Source organism: Anser anser, assembly GCF_964211835.1.
Source record: "Anser anser genome assembly, chromosome: Z".
In the NCBI taxonomy this organism is placed as follows: Eukaryota; Metazoa; Chordata; class Aves; order Anseriformes; family Anatidae; genus Anser; species Anser anser.
In genome coordinates, this window is record NC_139723.1 from 75,828,641 (window position 1) to 75,849,281 (window position 20,641).

General features: G+C 38.9%; 1 protein-coding gene across 2 annotated transcripts; it reads left to right on the forward strand.

Annotated features, from left to right (window-relative positions):
• Positions 1-3,309: 3,309 nt before the first annotated feature.
• On the forward strand, positions 3,310-20,609 carry C1QTNF3 (C1q and TNF related 3). Of its 2 annotated transcripts, none has more exons than XM_083816403.1 (6): positions 3,310-4,064; positions 9,050-9,161; positions 11,358-11,512; positions 15,148-15,277; positions 16,757-16,856; positions 18,345-20,609. In XM_083816403.1, exons 1-6 carry the CDS (start codon positions 3,777-3,779, stop codon positions 18,502-18,504), a joined length of 945 nt encoding a protein of 314 aa, XP_083672529.1. In that variant the 5' UTR covers positions 3,310-3,776; the 3' UTR covers positions 18,505-20,609. The 2 variants fall into 2 exon arrangements, with proteins under 2 accessions (XP_083672529.1, XP_083672530.1); XM_083816404.1 differs by having other exon boundaries at positions 3,310-3,860; positions 18,345-20,608.
• Positions 20,610-20,641: the final 32 nt, after the last annotated feature.

The following is a 20,641-nucleotide window of genomic DNA, read 5'->3' on the forward strand; positions in this document are numbered from 1 at the left end:
TTTCATCTCTCTTGCACTGTTCTCTGGCCCCACAACTAGAAGCAGAAATCAACCTTGTGGTCCCTTCTTGTCTCCAGATCAGTAGGATCTGTTCTGCTCTTTGTGAAGCATTCTTGGTATTTTATTCCAGTACAAAGCAAATTCAAAGTATTGCTGTTTTGATGCTACATTATTTTAGATTCACGTCACACTTTTGGACGAGTGTATTTCACTCGTCCAAACTCAGAGATCAAGAATGGAGAATCAGTACCTCCATTGCTTTTTACTTTCAAGTCCAAACTTTCTGCCTGTAGACAGTGACTTTGTCTGCCTGCTATTCCTTGTGGAAGGCACAGAGGAGAATGATGGGCAGCAAAGACTTCTGCATATGATTCTGCAAAGACTTCTGCATTTGATCAAAAGATTGAAAATAAAAGAGCAGAGGCTAAACTCTATCATTAATTTGGACAAAAAATTTGTGCAGCATCAAACCACGAGAACATGATGGGCAGGAACCAGGTGGACTCTATTAGAAAGTGAGGAAGGGAACATTTCTTCTTTCTCATAGCTGCCAAGAAACATGCTCGTTTCAGCTTTTGCATGAAATGATAGATGGGATGGGTCCTTTGAAGCCCAAATCTCTCTGGTTTTATTCCTTCTCACTTTGGGACATGGGTGCTGGCGATATTCATTACTCATATTGGAAACATTTGCCACAGGAAGCTCCTGGAACAGAGTTTGGAAAGCCATGAAAGCCTTAACAGCAGTTGAAAACATCAGTGCTGTCCCAGCGCTTGCTGAATCAAATTATTGAGTGCCAAGATAAATTAATGTTTGTCTCTGAGTCATTCCCAATTTTACGGAGTCCAGGGTTTTCAAGCTCCTTTCCTACTAAGAAAATCCTCTCTCCTTGAAAAAGAAATCCCATTTTGGTGGCAGCAGCTTCCAAATTCTGGAATGGTGTTTAGAGAAGACTTGTTTCATTCTTCAGTAAATTCCTTTCCATTTCTCCTTGCCCAGTGAAATAACTGGAATATTTGCATTTTTTTTTCAAATCAGGGTTTTCAGTTGTCATAAAGCATAGGCTAATGAGCCTCTTCTGTGAGACTATCTAGTTGATTAATATTTATACACTGAAGCAAGGCTCAAGGGCTAATCTATGAAGTGTATTTAATGATCCTGAACATCTGGCTTTAGAATCCAGGATTTCACTGAAATTGAATTAAGATTCCTGTGATTAGACCTTCAAAATAAGGGAGATAAAGGCAACAAAAGCACAAAGCCAGGAGACACAATTCTGCCTTCCAAACCTATGGACTGGCATAACCATGAGCTGCCCCTTTTCCGGAGGCTGTTGCTGAGATATCCAGGATGCTGCAGACAGTGGTCAAGTTTATCCTTGTGGGGAAAGCTGAGGTCTCTGCTCCTATGCCACACTTGGCCAATGGAGAAGGATAAAATGGGGAAGATCTGCTCTTGGTGACTTCTGCTGCTGGCAGGCCTTAGCACTGCCCCTGGACTGGCTCAGCTTGAACCCTGGGCATCTGTGGTGGCTGGCACTGCCTTTCTGGGGTACCAGCACAGCCCCGTACTCCTCGCTGTGGGCTGCAAAACTGCAGATCATGGAAGAGAGTGGCCAAGTACACGCCTGTGCTGACACCTTTCCCAGCACTTGCACCAGTGGTAGATGTACCCCAACGGAGCATTGCTCACCCCTTTCCATCACATTTCCAGACAGCTTCTCCTCCCACAACGTGACTGCCCTGCTGTCACCCACAGAAAGGGTCAGAATATAAAACAGAGAGCAGTTCCTCACCATCATTCAGCAACCATCAATTACTCATCCCTCCCAGCACGTGAAAGGGGCTGAACAACCCTCAAATCACCAGTCTCCCTTTTGGGCTCATCTTCAACTTAGACAGGACAGACACATCTCCTTTCAAAATCCTTGCTGCTTGAGACTTTTTTATCTTACTTGGGGTCAAAAAAAGGATTTCCTAAGATTTCACAAGGATTAAGATTAGGCTTTATTCCTTAAGATGCTCCACGCATCTCAGCACTCTACCAGGCAGTGAAGACCTGTGATGGCTGCCCCTTACAGCTGCAGTCAACGAAGTTGGGGCATTTTAGCAACTCTAACTCATTTTCCTTGTTTAGCAGCATCTCTGGTGTTAGGCTTTGCTGCTGTAGAACACCTAAGGCTTTTTACATTGACAGATAATTTAGCACCTCAATTTCACTTGTGGGTCCTAGACTTCTGGTTGTTCACTTCCTGTTTTTTTCCCAGAATCTCTTTTGGAGTGCCCTGTCTATGTTCACCCTCAAAATTAAGCCTGGGTGATATTTATATATTATTACGTTCAGAAACAACTTTCTGGATGGATGAAACCTTCACACTATATATGTAGGTCTCTGTTGCTCCCAGTCCCCTCACATCCACTCCTCAAACACATGACTTTAGACATCATGCTCTAAAAACAACCACTGTAGCAACCTGCACCACAGCCATCACATTTCTTCAGGCATCTGAACAGGGAAAAGAAAAAAAAAAAAAAAGAGGGGGGAGAGGGGGGATAATTCAAGGCCACAGAGCACCACAGAGGTCACAGAGAGGAGCCCTGTTAATCAGGGCAGTCATCCTTGAGCAACTTCAGTACGAGAGGTCCAGAGCAGTCCATCATGTTGCAGGGCCAAGGATCATTCCCTGGGACCGATGCCTTCAGTAGTGATACTGTCATGTACTGGGGAAGTGTTTCTCGTGCGCCGGGATGCTCCTTGCTCTCAGGAGGGTGAAGTGCATGCATGTGTAAGCCTCTATGTGTGTGCATTTGCAGGACTGCTTTCTGCAGATGTGGCATTCTAGAGGATACTAGTGGGTGGTTAAAAATATAATAAGGATATTATTATAGATATATAATTTGATTCCTTTAGTCTGAAATAAGCCCCCGGTAAATTTATATTTACTTGGCAGAGAAGACATGAAACTTGGTTTGGCAGTTGCATTTAGCAAAACATTGTGAACTCAAGGGAAAAAATATTGCCTGGCTGAGTAGGTTGAACTAAAGCTGAGAAACGGGGCTCTGTGAATCTGAATTCAACCCAGTTTCTCAGAGCTACTTACCCAGTCTACTTCCACCATTGGCCAACTGACAGAAATTCAATATTTTTCTTTTAGTGAATGAAAAGCATAGTCAGAAACAGCCATTGGGGCAGAATCATATGCAAAAGCTCCTCTTGTGCTTTTGTTTCCTAATTGCTCTTGGAAGGATTTTTCAGACTGGGCTGACGCAGTTGTGTGTGTGAATTTCCTGGCAAATAAGGAAGGTGACTGTGTCCAAAAGACATTTTAGAGTGTGAATTCACAGCTTTTCCATGTCTAATCAGGGAACGTAAACCATTAGCCACATGTTCTCCATTTCCATCACATTTTTTCACACTTAAACAGAAACATGCCAAAGAAAAGGTGCTACATTCTTAATGCCCCCAAATAGGAACCACGGGAGTCCGTTAAATGCTGTGGCCATTTCCAGCATACAAATCAATTTTCCTTGTGGTGGTGAAGTGGTGAATAATGCCTGGTTTGTTTAAAGGAGCATGACTGATTTTGGATGAAGGATCCTGTCACTTTGGCATTTTTAGTTTTATTTATTGCACACAACCGTATAAAACTTGGTACTGGTCTCAGTGCCAGGCTTACTAGTGGAAAAGCTGAAAGGACCACATAACTCCTGGTGCAGCAAAGAGGTTCTCCTTCTGCAAGGCATTTTCTGGACTCCTGAGAAATTATTTTGAATAACATGGCAGAGAAGGATTTCATCAGTTGGCATCTGCTGGCTTTATTTTTTCTTCCATTTTGCCTGTGTCAAGAAGAATACATGGAGGTGAGCAGAAGATCTTATAAACCAGTGGCCAAAGTATTGCAAAGTCACCACCAGACTGGCCATAAAGGTTCCAGAAGCAGGGAAAATTTGAAACAGCGGAGTCAACTTATAGAGTGGACTGTTGCTAATAGCTCTTCTACAGACCAAAATGTCCTGAGACCAGAGGTAGATGATGTAGAACTGACTACCTCAGATAGAGTCCAGGTACTCTGAATTAATCTTCTAAAGATAACTTTAAAGCTAATGAGAATATTTATTTTTTTTCCTAAGATTATTAACAGTATATTTATGAAATGAATTTTATTATAGCTGTATATTGGTCTGTATCCTGCTGGGTTGCTTTATAGGATCTTTAAATGAGCTGGCAGAGCCAGCAGTGTTTTTGGGACACTGGTAACAACATAGACAGAAGTCCTCTTTTGCTGAAACTATGATACAATGCAATCATATATTGTAATATACAGTCTCTTAACTATTTCAAGGTACTACTTAATTAATATATTAAGTTTTAGATTCAATTGACTCATTTGGATGTGAAGGAAAATTAATTTGCAGAGATATTTGGAAAGATTCAATTAGAAGAGAATGAATTTCATTGAAAATTATTTATATAAATTATACTCTCTTGGGCTTGAGACAAACATACTGAAACTCTTAGTATTCAAAATTATTATTCTCAGGGATAGTTTGAATACAAACAAATATTAAAATGTTTGAGATCTGAATAGATTTAATAATGATATATATCAACTTAGTGTCAGTGGAAAAAGATTTGGAATGAAACTTTTAAAATCATCTGTAGTATCTGCTTTCTAAACTGGGGGTCTTTTTATGTCTTTTACATGGCATTTTATATGTTATAATCATTAGCTCACAACAAAGAGATAATTGCATAATTTGATTATACAAAAAATATTGCAATCCAAATTTAAAATGAAAACTGAAGGGTAGAAGACAAAGCTTTCCCCAGCACAACAAAATGATACTCAAATGAAATTTTTGTTGATTGATATTTCTTAGAAACAAGAACATGAATGTTTTGCTCTTATTTCTGATAGAAATGTTTGAGTCTTATGCAGTCCACAATTTATCCTTTGTGATTTAAAACAAATTTTCAGTTTGAACCATGACATTTTGAATTCCAAAAAATCACGCACATACAGACAAGTGTGGAATAACTGTCTATTTCATGATAAGCAGAGGGGAAATTTGATTTTAATCCTGTTTTAGGCTTAAAGAACTCAAACACATCTGAGTAAGGGAATGAATTTAATACACCACTATATGACCTAAATATAAATATAAACATATCATTTAATTTTTGTAGTGCATTGCATTTCATATTTCTTGAGCAGGAATTACATGTTCCTATAGTACACTCAGCAAGATAGATATTTAACTGTAGTTATGCTAAACTACACTTGCAGTATACAAACAGTGTAAGCAAACAGATATATATATTCCAATGAGTCAGTTACCATGTGTGTTCCTCTTTACTGCATAGAGAATTGTACAGCTGCATATTATAGACCATATGTTATCGGTAGTTAAAGACAACTACTAACAAAATATCATATAATGCAGTATTTAATGCAGCATAATGATTTTTTAAGGTTAAAGCTCTCAATCACAGAAAGTGCCACTGTTTTTTGGGTGCATGTGTCTCTCATCAGAGAGTTTAGTACATGTGCAGAGTTGCCTGCTGGGAGAAGAGGCTGTGACATTGAAAATGAGCCCAGCAAGCCGGAGTACAGCTGATGGCAGTCATTTACCTGCCAGTCCCTTCTCTGGGAAGCAATCTTTTTCTGGGGAAATGATGCAAGTTTTGGCTTACTGAAATGAAATGGAGTACTAGCAGATGCATGACAGGGCCAATCCATCACAGAGTGGCTGACGCAATAGGTATTTTCCATCTCCAAACTCCAGGGATTTCCAGGCAGAGAAAGAAAAGAGATGGTAAAGACTTGTTTTAATTTATGTCAAACTTCTCCCCTCCCCCTGAGCTATCTGAAAGCTGTTTTGCAGCTGCTGAAGACAGCCGGTCTGTGAATGGAAAGGTTTCACCTCTAAGTCCTACTTTGCTGCTTATCCTAACTGTGAGAGGAGAATATAACCATCTAGTTAAAGAGTTTTAAAGATCCTATTCCCTGTTGTGGCACTGAGATTATGGCATTTGTCTTTATTGCACTGGGTAAGAGGTCAGTTTCCCCACCCCCGGTAACTTATGAAAAATATAATGCGTATTTCTCTAGCACATGGTTTCTTAATAAATGGGGAGAGCCATGCCAGACACATTTGCCCTTTTTAGCTTGCTCCTTGAAAACCTTCAGGTACTAGTCAAACTACTGGTGTTTTGCCTTGAATTCTGGTGGCTTATTTATTTCATTGCTAGAAAAGGGGCATGGAGGACATTAGTGCCCACAAAGAAATGCTATTTTACATTCAGAACAGGAGCCAAGGATGGTGGCTGTACATTACTTGTCTCCTGCATTGTCTTAGATAGCACAATGGAAACCCATCAAATTAATTAGGAATTGAAAAAGGATTCGGTCTCTTACTATGATTAGTTCACATGTTTAAATTAAGGGAATTTTATAGACCATCTGCTGCCTAGAACTGCCTCCTATACACTAAATCCTAGGAAATTCAACAAATATCCGCAGTGTCATTGTTTCCAGTTTTCTATCTTTATTAGGATATCAGTGTGGTAGATACATTTCAAAAGCCCCTAAATCATACTCGTGTTCCGAAAGCAATGCCAAAGGATTCATTGTGCAATAAAATTTATGTGCAAACGGCTGCATAGGACACCTTTGGCAAGTAGGCTGTAATTAATATCTATGTCCCGTTTGGGTGTAATTTTACATTAGCCACAGCTTTTTCTTTTAAGTGTACTTTTCATGAAGTCCTCTGTTTTCAGAGATTAAAAAAAAATCCTCGATATTGATTGTTCTTGGCAGCCAGTTATGAACATTTTTTTCTTCCTCGTCAAAGGATTAGTAAAGATAATAAGTCAATACTACTTTATGACTTCCATAAGTAGCTATTTTCAAGTCAGTGGGACTGCTCTAGTACAACCAGGCTGGCAGGACTTACCCCCTTTCACACGTAATCTGTTGAGTTTTTGGAGAGATTATGTCAAATAGCTTTTGGCTATGACCAGCGCTGGTATCCATTTTGCAATAAAACTACTGCTTATCTAATAATGTTGGTCAGGATTTCAGTGCGTTTTGTAAGAAAATAAATCTTACCTGTGCAGAGACTTTCATGTGCCTGAGGTAAGGTTTTCTGACTGGACTCAGGCCTTCCCTTTCCAATAATCCACAGTTCTAAGTATTTAGGTATTTCCAGGCTGATAGTACTTATTTGCTCTTGGCAGAAGCGTATATAGTTGGCCCTCTCGTTTAATATGAATATCAGGCTCTATCAAAGAAAAAGCTGGAGATTTTATTCTTAGCCCATACTTGACATTAGCATTTCTGATGGTGCAAAATGTTTGCACTGTTCCAGTCCTCTTGTGTTTGGCTCCCTTTCTAGAACTGAAAATGAGCTGAAAAGAGGGTTACTTCTTTTGTTATATTAGGAAACACTCAAACAGTGTGTCTGGTGATTATCAGTTAAGTTCTTTGTAAAAACAGGGAGAGACAAAGCAGCAAGAAAGATACAAACAGATTCTCCAGGAAGAGATAGTCCAAAAAGTAGAACTCATTTTTCTCATACAATATAGAACTTATCCAAAATGAAGATGAAAATCATCTCGTTGACCAAAATCCCATAAATCCAAAGCTCTTCTGCCCACTGGCAAGTCTTAACATTTCCACAAGTCTTTGAATATGGAGCACATTTGTTGAACTGTCAGGTCAACCTTTCCTCCCATGGTGGCTTCACTGTCAGTGGTTCCAGATGCAGAGGGAACGTGTCTGTGGCATTGGACGTGTAGCAGTATTTTGTTGGCATGAAAGTTTTCTGTATTTATGACATAAATTCCCAAGCCTTTTGAAATGAATGAATTCTGAGGGTATGAGTTCTAGAGGCATGCTTGGAAGAGTTCAAAACATGGGCAGAAAAGCAGTGTTTCAAATCCAGCTGTTGACCTTGAGGGCAGGAATACAGCACATCTGCATGTTCATTTGGAAGCTCCCATCTCACCAGAGGATCATTTGCTGCTGTTAAACCAACAGGTCTGCATCAAGCGAGTAATTTGAGGATGATAAAGATGATGGAAAGAAAGGAAAGGAAGACCTAGGAGGATATTGAAAGAAAAGATGTAGTTGGAACTATCCTCCTGCAGAATTTAAGAACTGCAGATTTGTGCCTCTGGATAATAGCAAAAAATTGTAAGGAAAAAACAACACAGTAGGAAAAATGAGGAAGTAGAGAAATAAAATCAAACCTAGTACTTCTACCTCAGCTGACCCATCAGAAGTTTTGTGGCCACTGAATCACCACAATGCCTAGCTACAAAATCTAACCAGGATTGAATGAGACTCCACTAGTATAAATACAATAATTTGGGAAGGAAAAGCACTGAAATAAAGCCATTATCAAACTATTACAGAAACTGAGCTGTTTCTAGTAAATGTATTAGTTTACTTGTATTGTACCTTGGCACTTTTTTAGGTTCTCCCAGCTTTAATAGCCTGTAAATATGCAAGTCTGAGAGCTTTAACAGGAATATGCTGCATTTTTGAATATCTCCTTCTGGCAGTCTGGCCCAGTTTTCTTAATGCTAATTGAAGAATTGTTCATTGCTGATGGCCAAATGGAATCCCTTTTTTTCCTGCCATTCATTGCTCCTAGCCTTGTTTGCCAACAAAAGGTCAGCAGAAATGTGGGATCAGTGAAAATCAAGATAGGAACCTAACTGAAATATTCAGCTAACTTTCATTACTTGGTATTATTTTGTTTTCAAAACCCCCACTACATTTGTTGACAACATTTTTCTTTTGTATATTTATATTTATTTAATACTCATATCGGTCTTAGAACACCTGAAGAGCTTTTGCCTTAAATCTTCCAGAAATAACATCTTTAGGGAAAACCGAAGTATGGGAGATTTCATTCCAGATAAGAAATGTTTTGAAAACTTAGCAAATATATAAACAGAGGCTATGCAATGAAGACCCTGTAAGTGACATGTATATGCACTCCATGAACGAGTTAATTAAAATTTATTTTTGTGCACTTAGCCACCGCAAACTGGACCGCAGAATCCAGACTGTAGTTCCTGCTGCCGTGGTGACTTTGGAGTTCGGCTATACCAAGGACCCCCAGGACCTCCCGGCCCCCCTGGGATGCCAGGTAAAAAATGCACTTTAATCTATTTTTGAACAGTCTAATTACAGACTACAAATTACAGGCTATTCTCAAAGTACCAGAGAATGGTCCAAATCAGTATCTGGGGACAGATTTGGAAGCAAGTTTTTTCTATAAATTCTTAGGAAGACAGAGGTTTTCAGTAAGATTCTAAAGATTTTCCCAGTGTAAAACTAATTGTTAATAAAAATCAGCTTTCAAATATTCATACTGAAATTAATCTCCTTATGTTTCTAGGCCAAATTGTTCTCTCTTCTTAAAGCAGCATGAAGCTTCCATTAAACTTGGAAGAACTTGTTTCCTGGAGTTGATTATTGCTTTCACCTTCGAATAGTGAAGCAATAATGGATTGCTGGATAGCAATGCTGTTGTGTACTGTATGCAGGAGTTTTTTTCATCTGGCACACTGCTAGCCAGATTTTTACAGAGACACACCTTCTCCTATTTTCTCATGGAAACTTCTTTTTCTTCTTTCTTGCTGTCTTCCACAATAAGAAGTAGTTTTTCTTTAAATTAAAAATGCACACAGAAGAACAGAATACACAAAACTAGAAAAAGAAGAGCCTACAGAAGGGAAAAAAGATAGTTGTATGTTTGCCTGTTTGCTACAGCAGCTACCTTCAGGGATTTGAATACGATCATTCCTAAAGCAGATGTATAATGTAAATGAGTTTAATGGTGAGGCCTCTTGTTCAGAAATACTGCATTACGTACTAATACATAGTCAACTTCTTAGAAGCTGGACAATATTTTTATTACACCCGCTCTTTTAAGGCTGCTGGTCAATACAGTGGGGCACAACCCAGTCCCAGCTTTGCCCTTTCTTCATGCCAGGATGCAACTCCGTCACACTCTTGTGTTATCAAAGGATGCCACAAATGTATGGCCACTGGCAACCTTACACAGCCTAGAATTTCTGTTTCATTCAACTGCTGCATTTTCTATCATTGTGTGCTTGAGGGGAATGACAACAGCTGTTCTTCCTTTGATTGAAACAAATACCACTTGTACACTTCTGTTCTGAGCTGTTAGGAGAGTAGTGCTGTTCTTTCAGGAAAGATCATTCTTGTTATTTTTGGGACTTACTGATTTCTCCATTCAAACAAACAAACAAAGAATTGGTTGATTTCTTCTATTCTCTAGCTTCTTAGTTTGAAGTCAATTTTTTCATAGTACAAAAACTTTGAAGAATCACGTATTCAGATTTGATCACAGACAACATAATTCTTCTTGTAAATTCATAATTTAAGTGACTAATCAGAGAACAAGCAGAGTGACAAAGACTCTAATTTAAATTCACATTGAATTAGATCAATGATGACACCAATTAATCCTCTGAGTACTTAATTGAAAGGTCAGGCTCTTGCTTCAGTCAGGTATAATAACTACTCAGTTATTCTGGCCAACTTTAACATTTTGTCAGTCGCATAGTCACACATGTTTGCTCAGTAATTTCCTCAGTAAACATTGGGAAGTAAGTAATACTGCAGATGCAGAAACACATTTTTATAATGACCCTTTTTATAAGAAGCCATCTCAGAAAAGTTTCATTATAAGGCTTTTGTCTTTAAATCTAGCAACAAGCTATCAACCTCTTCAAGCTAACCAGCACCCTAAGAATGTAGCTCCTCCAATTTTTCACACAGATGGGTCATTTAACTAGCTTAAGATTACATCCACTCTCCACTTGTGTAGACAACTTCTTAAGACAACAAACTGTTCTTCAAAATTATCTTATCCTATCCTAGTTAACTTGAATCAACAGGAAATATGTTTTTACACAAAAGAAAAAGCAAGAGTATATATGCAGGCTACCAGGTATGTGTCATCTGGCAGTGGCCTTCCCTTTTCCTAAGCCTCACGTCCACTGAGGTCTCCTCCTTGCATACCTCCCCAACAATGCAGTGACCCAAGACACCTACAGTTTACACAGAAACACCAAGGTAGCATGAGAATTGACTCTAAAACACCAATGTATGTCCTTCTGGAAACGTGCTCATCAAAACCCTTACCTTCATCTTAACCACACAACTGTTTCTTATCCATCACAACTCAATGTGGGTTTAATTATGAAAAGTGTACGTGTTGCAAACTGGTAGAAAAAGACCCTGTCACAGATAGCTGTTGAAATGTATTATATGAAATAACTGAAGTTAAACAGAAAACTCTGTTTCTTTCAAGGAAATCATGGAAACAATGGAAACAATGGAGCAACTGGCCAGGAAGGAGCCAAAGGTGAGAAAGGAGACAAAGGAGATATGGGACCGAGGGGTGAGCGTGGCCATCATGGACCCAAAGGCGAGAAGGGTTACCCTGGGATTCCTCCAGAGCTACAGGTACAAATCCGCTTGTGTCAGCTACAGCAGTAACTAATGCAGGATACTTAAGCAAATCCACCTGTAAATGAATACAGTGAGAGACATATATATTGCATTTGTCATGACTGACAAATATGCTCTGCCAGATCTTCCTGGGAAAGGAAGACATCAGGGCTTAGCCTTTTTTAGAGTAAGTTTCCAGCTAAGAAATGGGCAGGAAGAAACAAATGGCTCCTTTTTATGACAGAAAGCCAGTACCTGGGTCACTAAAGGTGAATAACAGGGACTACCATTTTTCTATTAAGCTGTACTATACACATAATTCTGTGCTTCCCAGGGCATGTGAAAAGAGTAAAGGAGTTACTCAGCCTCATGCTTCTCAAGTCAGTCAGGCTTTGTGAGATTCTCATAAGCACATGTAAGCAAATCCTTAAAGTACTGGGTCAAAACCTTTGAGTGCAGCCCATAACCCTCTGGTTTTGAAAAATACCCTTCAGTTAGTTATCTGTGGTTTTAGAAGTCTCAGTGTCTGAAATATGTTGAGAAGCATGTAGGGTCTGTCGAGGAATGAGCAACCCGAAAGCCAGGAAAGCATAAAAATATGGGTTCGAGCCTGAGCTTATAAGCTCTGCTGAGAAATGGATGTATTTTCTGGGCTCAACACTGTGTTGACCTAATCCCCTAGCGTTTGGATTAGAGTTTATTCATGTCCCAGGAATTCAGCAGATGGTGGAGATCTTATATATATAAACCTGCAGTAGAGCAGAGGCATGGTATAGTCTTGTTCTTAAGGCAACCAAAAGCAAATAGGGCTTGTATAACTATGACCTTTGACTGCTGCTGAAAACGGGATTTAAGAGTTGCCCACACTATACACTGCAGTGTGAGGATATGTGAGTATGTGAGTAGTTCATCAGCAGTAGCAGGAGTAGATTTGGGTATGTCTATGATTCTGTTTAGCATAGGTGCTTAAAGCAAGATTTAGGTGCATGGTAAGCTTTTGGATGTATCCCCCCTGGTATCCAGCTGCCACTATGGAATGGGCTTCTGTAGGTCTTGTCAGATCAGCCAGCCCCATATAGGGGAATCCTAAAACACTTCAGATGGCGCTAGATACATTTGTGTGGGCACCTGGTTGGAGTTAGATTTAGCTCCAAATTAACATAGTTTAGGAGCCTATTTATGAGGAAAGCATCTGAACTCCCATTAAATACTGATTATATACTCATTATATACTCCCATTTATAGTCATTGGGGATCTAGAAGAACAACTCACCTTAATCTGATGGTCAATGCTGCTTTGGGGCAGATGGGTCTTCACACTCCGTGGACTATACAGACTTGATCTCCAGTAACTACAAGGAAGTCTACATCCTCACTCACATGTACACTCTTAAATGGAAGTGTCTTAGTCCTGAGCTGATTCATACCCCCAAAGTCAGTTCACCACAGAAAGTACAAAATGGGATGTAGCAAACATGCAGGAAAAGGAATCCCACTTCCAAAACCTCCAACCATGAGCAAAAACAAATTTCTGATCTATTTACAAATCTACACCTTTTAACTGAAAGATATTGCTCTGAGTAACAGTCATTCATGTCTGTTTTATATCCTCATAAAAGTATGCAAATTAACAGCAAAATCACCAGTAGAGATAACCTGTATAACGTGGGAAAATGACTGTAGATTTCTTGGCATTGTGTATGCTTGAATTCTCAGCCTTATTTTGCATGAAGATGGAATAGTTGCACAGAATAAAAATCATGATGAAAAAAACTTCCAAAACTAATGGACTTTTGTAATATAGCAGATTTATATTAGCACCCTTGAAGAATTAACTGGGATTAACTTTATAGCTGAATATCTTGAAAAACATATTGGTTGTAATTACATTCAGCATAGACATTTTTGCAGTTTTAAATGAGTGATCAGTATTTCTTCTTATGCATAGTGGTACGAATTTAATTGAAAAAATAATAATGAAATGGCACAAATAACAAAAGCTTACATATCAATACCTGTTTCCTTGTAAAATTCCATCACTATTTTTAATAGATGTGCTTAAAAATTCCCTATACTGTAGAGCATATCATTTCTCATTAACATCATGCTTAAGAACTTTAGAAAGTGGATAGATTGGCAAAAAACTTTTGAATACAATACTGTTTTAAGTACATAATTATTTTGAAAGACTTGCATTCCCATGTTGATCTGTTACTTCAAAATGAGACATAGGGAAAAAGGACACCTTTTTCAGCTCTTTTGGTCAGCCCAAGAAAATAGCTTGGGTTCAAAAAGAATGTGAAATGGAATCTAAAAATAAATAAATAAAAAATTCCATCAAGTGGCCATTACAGCTGCTTTGCTTTAACACATGATGAATTTTGATGTGATCCTGGCTGAGAAACAAGAAGTTAATTGTTTGCTGTCAGAGAAAATGTATCAAGTATGGATAAGGAAAATCAGCCCAAACTCTCAGTTCACATCTGGAGTGCCTCAGATTTCTGAGCAGATGGCTAATGATTTCCATTGTTGGATCTGACCTGGCATCTGATTTTGCCTTTTTCAGTTTTCTTCTTTTCTGTATCTGAAATCAAAAGAAATTTTGGGTGGTTTTGTTTGTTTGTTTGTTTGTTTATACCATTGTAGCTGGAATTTCATGAAAAATATTGTTTTTATGGAGATCATTAACAGCTATCGTTGAACACTTTCCTTCTAAGAAATTAAGAGACAATAATAAAGTGTCTGTCAAGTCACTATGCGACTTTCTGGCATCCAGGTGTGATTCTGCCTATACCCCAACCGCTGACAATCAGATGGGGTGATCACAGACTTACAGAAGAGATAACCTCCTTCCCTACCCATGCAAAATAGTTCTCTATAGGTCATTCCCTGGTATCTTACTGAGAATAATCTAAATTGTCTGGTGTGGGAGGTTTTGCACTGCTTCTTGTGAAAAATTTTCCATGGCCAATATGTCCCACTGCAAGAAGTATAATATGAAGTTCAAGCACAGTTCTCACTTTCTTAGTTTCCTCTTTTGATCTTCACCACTCTCTGTTGCCATGACTGAGGGGTACAGGGCAAGAAAGAAAAAGTGCTGATTGCTGAATCCCACTCACTGAACTTTTAGGAGAACTCTGATAAAAATGCTTGATGCATTTTTAGGAGGTAGTTAGGTAGTAGGTAGTTAGCAAGAAACACCAATATGTATGGATTTTACCAAGATTATTTTTTCACACATTCAGTTAAAAGCAATATCCAGCCTAACTGCATTGGGGAACATATAAAAACTAATTACATCACACGTACCAAAAACACCATACATTTCCATACCAGTTGTCTATTGCATCATTCTAGAGAGAGTCAAAGGTAAATAAAATCTGAAACTAAGGTTCTGCTCTGCAAACTCTTGCCCATACACTTACCTTTACAGTCATGAATAGTCCAATTGAATATAAGAAAGCTAGCACTCTTCCAGTTTCTTTCAATGGGAGTTTTGTTACTGGTGTTTAATGGCCTTGGAGCAGAACCTAGAAGAACATCTCTGTCAGGAAAATAAACAGACTGCAAATACAGGAAAAAATTCTGTAGCTGATTCCTCTATACATGTACACGTAACGGACGACTGACTGAGAACTGCATTTTTCCAGGTTGCTTTCATGGCTTCCATGGCTACTCACTTCAGCAACCAGAACAGTGGGATCATCTTCAGTAGTGTCGAAACCAACGTTGGAAATTTCTTTGATGTTATGACTGGGAGATTTGGTGCTCCGGTGAATGGTGAGTGCTTGCAAAACAAAATAATTCAATTCTGGAGCTCTGGGGAGAAGTGTGATCAATAATGGTGAGAAAACAGTGCTGCATTAGCACAAGGAACTGATGAGACATCATGATTGCCACTTGCTTTCAGGGAAATTGTATTGGAAACTGAGCAAGCCAAGAGAAGGCTTGCTAGCCAGCGTGACTAGTGCTAGCACAAAGACAGAAGAAAGAGGCGTTACCAGATCTGGGGAAGGAGCAAGATGGTCTGATTTGAGACCTTTAGCCCTTCTGCCACTGTGATGGTATAACCATGGCCACATGTTGCAGCAGCTTCTCATCCACCTCCTGCCTCTAGCCATTCTCTCCATCCTTGTTTTCCCTTGAATCTGTCCATCTGTGAGCTGGCCAACAGCAGATGTGTCTGGAACCAAGGCATTACAGTTTTTCCTGAGTTATTTTTCTGCTACATCAATCCCCCCTCACAGCTGTGGCACAGGAGAAACAATAGGAGATGGGGGAGAGAGGGCCATAACCAAACACGCATGTAAGCAAAGCCTAAGACCATCTTCCTTCACTTGGCCTTTCTCACCCTTCCATTCATTTACCCAGAGCTATGAGAAGTGATGATAGATTAAATGGAAGTTAGGCCCTCCAAGCTTGCTGTGGCACTTGTCTTACTGGTGGCTAGAGGTATAGGTGATTTGGTCACAGCTGCCCACTTCGGAGCTTACTGTATATGTGGATGTTAAATTTTGACCCACAATGATTCAGCAACTTTGATGCATACTCCAAGCTCCCACTGTAGGGTCAGTGCTACAGAATTACTCTTCAAAGAGCAGGAGCTTGTCCTCTCTCCTGTGGGTGTTTTGTATATCTCACGATACATGACATAGTTGCACAGACAGCATTGGCACCTTTCAGACAATGAAAGAGCTAGAAGGAAAAAGGGTGATGGCAAGGGATGTGTTGTGCAAACAGAAGAAGTGGTGGCTATGCCTGCATTGTTCGGGATGTGGCATGGCCAGTAGAGCAGCAGTAAGTACCAGCAAGTACTGCTAAAACAGCTCATGCCCTGACTGGCTAAGGCAAGATGCTGGCTGCATGACAGCCTCTGAGGCTGAGCCCAACCTGGCCTGGAGGCTGCCCTTTTAGGAATGGGCAGCAGCAAGAAAGCAAGGAGAAAAAAAAAGGTGAAAGAGAGATCACAGGACTCAGCCTCTGGGATATTTCTCTTTTGGTGAGATGAAAGAGATGGGCAGTCCTGTCATGTTCAAGTAAAGGTATTTCTCTGGAACAGGATGTTGCTTAGCCCCTGCCATAGGCAGAATAAAAATGAATCAGATTTTGGTCTCGCTACAAGCAGAAGAAAAATACTCACTGATAACTATAAGTGAATTTTGGTCTCAGCTGTTCTGCTTCCTAAGCAAGGAGCACAAGCCGGCAGTGTGACTACCTCCTTTTACAGAGAAAACATATGATATTTTGCAATCTTTTCAGGGGTGTATTTCTTCACCTTCAATATGATGAAACATGAAGATGTGGAGGAAGTGTATGTGTACCTGATGCATAATGGTAACACAGTATTCAGCTTATATAGGTAAGTGAAGGGTCAGGCCATTTTCACTGCAAAAGCCATGTTTGCATAGATGTGACTGCTTGCTCATGTTTCAAAAAAATATTAAGTTGTTATTTTTTTGAAGAAATTTGGTAGGGTGAATTAACCAACTAAGAAAAAGTATTATATTTTGCTCTCCTCAACTTGCAAATTTGGATCCTACCTGACACAGATCCTGGACCAAAAATTCTGCCTTGATCAGAAGTTCCTCAGTGCTGAGGGAAAAGGAATTAGCACTGCAAGTCAGGGTTGGAGTTCACTGGTAGCATGAAGTCATTCTGCTAATACATATCTTCATCCTCATTTTGTCTGTCAGAGAAAGGGTGTAATGAGTGTTCAGCAGATAATAATAGTCTTGTGAAAGACTAGGGGAAAGATGTTTACTTTAAAGGTGGAGAGCATTTAAACTGCAATAGTGAGGATGGGTAAGAAGTGAAGGTGTTCCACTTACTAGCTTTGTTATCCTCAACACACTTTGAATAAAAAAGTTTCTGAACTTTTATGAAGTTTATGTTACTTGCAGAATCATCAAGAATAGGATCCACTTGTAGCTTAGCGACTCGTATAAAGACCACGTCAAGAAGCTTGTAGCCAGGTAGACATCTGAAAAAAAGAAAAAAAGTGTTTGGAAAAATGTTATTTGTTTAATACCAACAAGGGGTCTGGTGCCAAAATCAAGTCTTTCTCCAAAGCCTGAATAAATGGATGTGAAAGCTTAGATTCAACACACTGGATTTTAGACACTTACATGACACTGGCTTCATTTAAGCTGCCTTGTTGAAGCTGCTTCTTCAACGGCCAGTAACAGAAGCACCACTGAAGGGTGCTTCATTCCCAATAGATCTTTCCTTCAAAACAAAAAGCACCAAGATCTCTTCCCCTAATGTATTAATATCAGAAAAAGCAACAGATGGAGGAAAGGGAACTAACACACAAATAAGTCGGTGGGTTAGCCCACACCATACACACTGAAGTTCCAACAAAAGACCTCAGGATGGTGCAAACTGCCTGTCTCCACCTGTTGCCCGTGCAGGGAGCACAGGGACTCACCTCACAGGAGTCTCCTGACCTAGAGGCATTCAAAATGGACTTGGATGAATCACAGGAAAAGAGAGCATCACAGGAAATCTGGAGTGTTGTGAAGAATGAGCAGAAATCTATTTTAAAGCATAAATTCATAACTGTGTCATGGGGAAAACAAAACCAAAACCAAAACCATATAATTTAAACTTCCAGAATTCCAGATTTTCAGAAAGGAATGATACAATTATATAAGGTGCAGAGGTTGTCTAACAGGTCAAATGCACAAAAATGCCAAAGTTTCCGCATAAAGCTGAAAAAATGTTGGCAAGCCTTTCCAGGAAGTTTTGCTCAGGATAACAATGTGCTTTCTCAAATTCATTTTTTAAGTTGTTTGCATGATCGTTGCTGACAAAGAAAAAACTGATTTGTTAAAATATCCATCCTTAGCTATGAATCAAAAGGGAAAGCAGACACTTCAGGAAACAGTGCAGTGCTAAAACTTGCCAAGGGAGATGAAGTCTGGCTGCGAATGGGAAACGGAGCTCTCCATGGGGACCATCAACGCTTCTCCACCTTTGCTGGGTTTCTTCTCTTTGAAACCAAGTAAAGAAAGAAACAACCAAGTAGGTGTTTACCTGAGGAAGCTTCTTACTGGGAACTGGCATTTTTCTTGGACTGTGGAATTGCATTACGACACGTAAAGATCAAGAAGGCTTGTTTTGATGCAATGTGTTGCTATTTCTGTATCAGAGATGAGCCAAATACACCAGGTAGTTGACACAATTACAGATGCACGGAGGATGTATTGTCATCTAGGCTGCAGCTGTTCAATGTTGTGATTGCTTTCTTCTCCAAAGCGACTGAAAAACAAAGGGGAAGGAGTTTTAGTAATTTAGAGAGCAGTTTGCACAGTAAAGCCAATTTTGTCTGTAAATATACTCTAGTTAAATATACACCAGGAAGTGAACAATGTTTTTCTGTTCTTTTATTCAGTTCTTATGACATGTTCATTTAAATTTGCATCATGGAAACAGGCCTGAATGAATTATAAGTAGGCTTAGCTGAGACCAGATTTAAAGGAAGCTTGGACTAGAATGAATTTTACAAATAGAAAGAAAAAAAATGTGAAAATTAAGGAGTCAAGGATTCAGGTTTATTGCATCCCCATCTCAAACCTCTGAAGATAATTTTTCATAGATTTTTAGTACATATTTATGCTTGCTCTCTCTCTAAAAAAAAAAAAAAAAAAAAGACTGTTAATTTAATAATTCTTGCCTCAGTAGGAGCTCAAAGCTAAGGTAACTTAGTCTGCAGGGTACATGAGACTGGACAGGGGAACTATAATGTTTCTTCCAAGCTTTTCAGTTGTTGAAACCTGATGTAACTGAATGCAAGCTGTCAAAGCAGAGGTATATATGCTGGAGAAGTTGGGATATGTCAACAGCACAAACAGAGAAACACATTTTGTGAAGTTTGGAGCTCTTTTAGAAGGATGTATATTTTAGTATGGCATATTTACTTAGCAGCGAAGTTGTTGATACAGTTTTATTACCAACCTTCCGAGAGCCAGTATTTCAGGAAAAGACATTGCAGCCTAGCAAAGCAGCAGAGACTCAGTTCATATTTAACTGGTGAAAGCAAACACTGGCTGGCTCAGAAGTTCTGACCACAGTAAATCAGGTCATTCTTCAGCATTAATATTTCATTAATATTTGCTACCAGTTTTTCAAAATTTGGCTACCTGAAATCCTGTCTTGCTATTTTCTTTTCATCAGAATCAGCACTGAATATACTAAAACAATATTGAAGTTTGTATATATTTTCTGCACATTCTGTCTCTCCACATGCAAGCTAATGAAATACAAATTACATTTTAAAAGGGGATCACACAGACATTACCTGTCATTAATGTGTAACAAGCAGGTGGGGTTAGGGCAATATTTATCTGAAATTCTCTTCTATTGGCTAAAGATACCATTATCTCTCCAATAGAGAAAGTGAATCAAAATCTGCCCTATCAATGTCTGTGTTCTTGTACGCTTTCCTAGTGTATGAAAACCATGTCTTATGATGAAAAATGCATGTTGATACTTGATGATTATGACTTGTGAATTTTTTAGTTTTACGCATCAACCACTGAAAATATTAGCTTTAATGAACTGTCCTCTGATGACTTTTATTTTTTTTACATGATTTTGGGTTGGGTTTGCACCACATAAGTTTTCAAAACCTGAGACCATGTTATTTTAATTAGTATTTTAGTAACATTCTGGCATGCCTTCAATTTAAAACTCACTCACCAGGTAATCAGAAAATGTTATTCTTCTGGAGTAAGTGCACAAGGTGCATGAGATATATGGCACCATGAACTAAGGTTCACAGTCAGAAAAATCTTGAAAAAAAATTATGTCTTGTTTGTGTTAGGAATGTTTGCTTACTTTGTAAAACATATATTTACCCAATAAAGATTAATAGACATAAAACTGCAATGGTTTGTTCATATCATTATTTACTATAATATATCTGAGATCAGCCAAAGACAGCTACCGTTTGGAGATTACAGAGATATATTCATAATATGTATTTCTTAAGCATTAATTTAATTAATCTAAACTGGAGAAAGACTGTACTAAGGACCAAAAATATATTCATTTTTTATATATATGCATACATAAGAATTTAAATCCCTGAGATTTCCTTTAAGGTATTCATTTTCCTTTGTGGCATGGCTGCTTTAATTCATT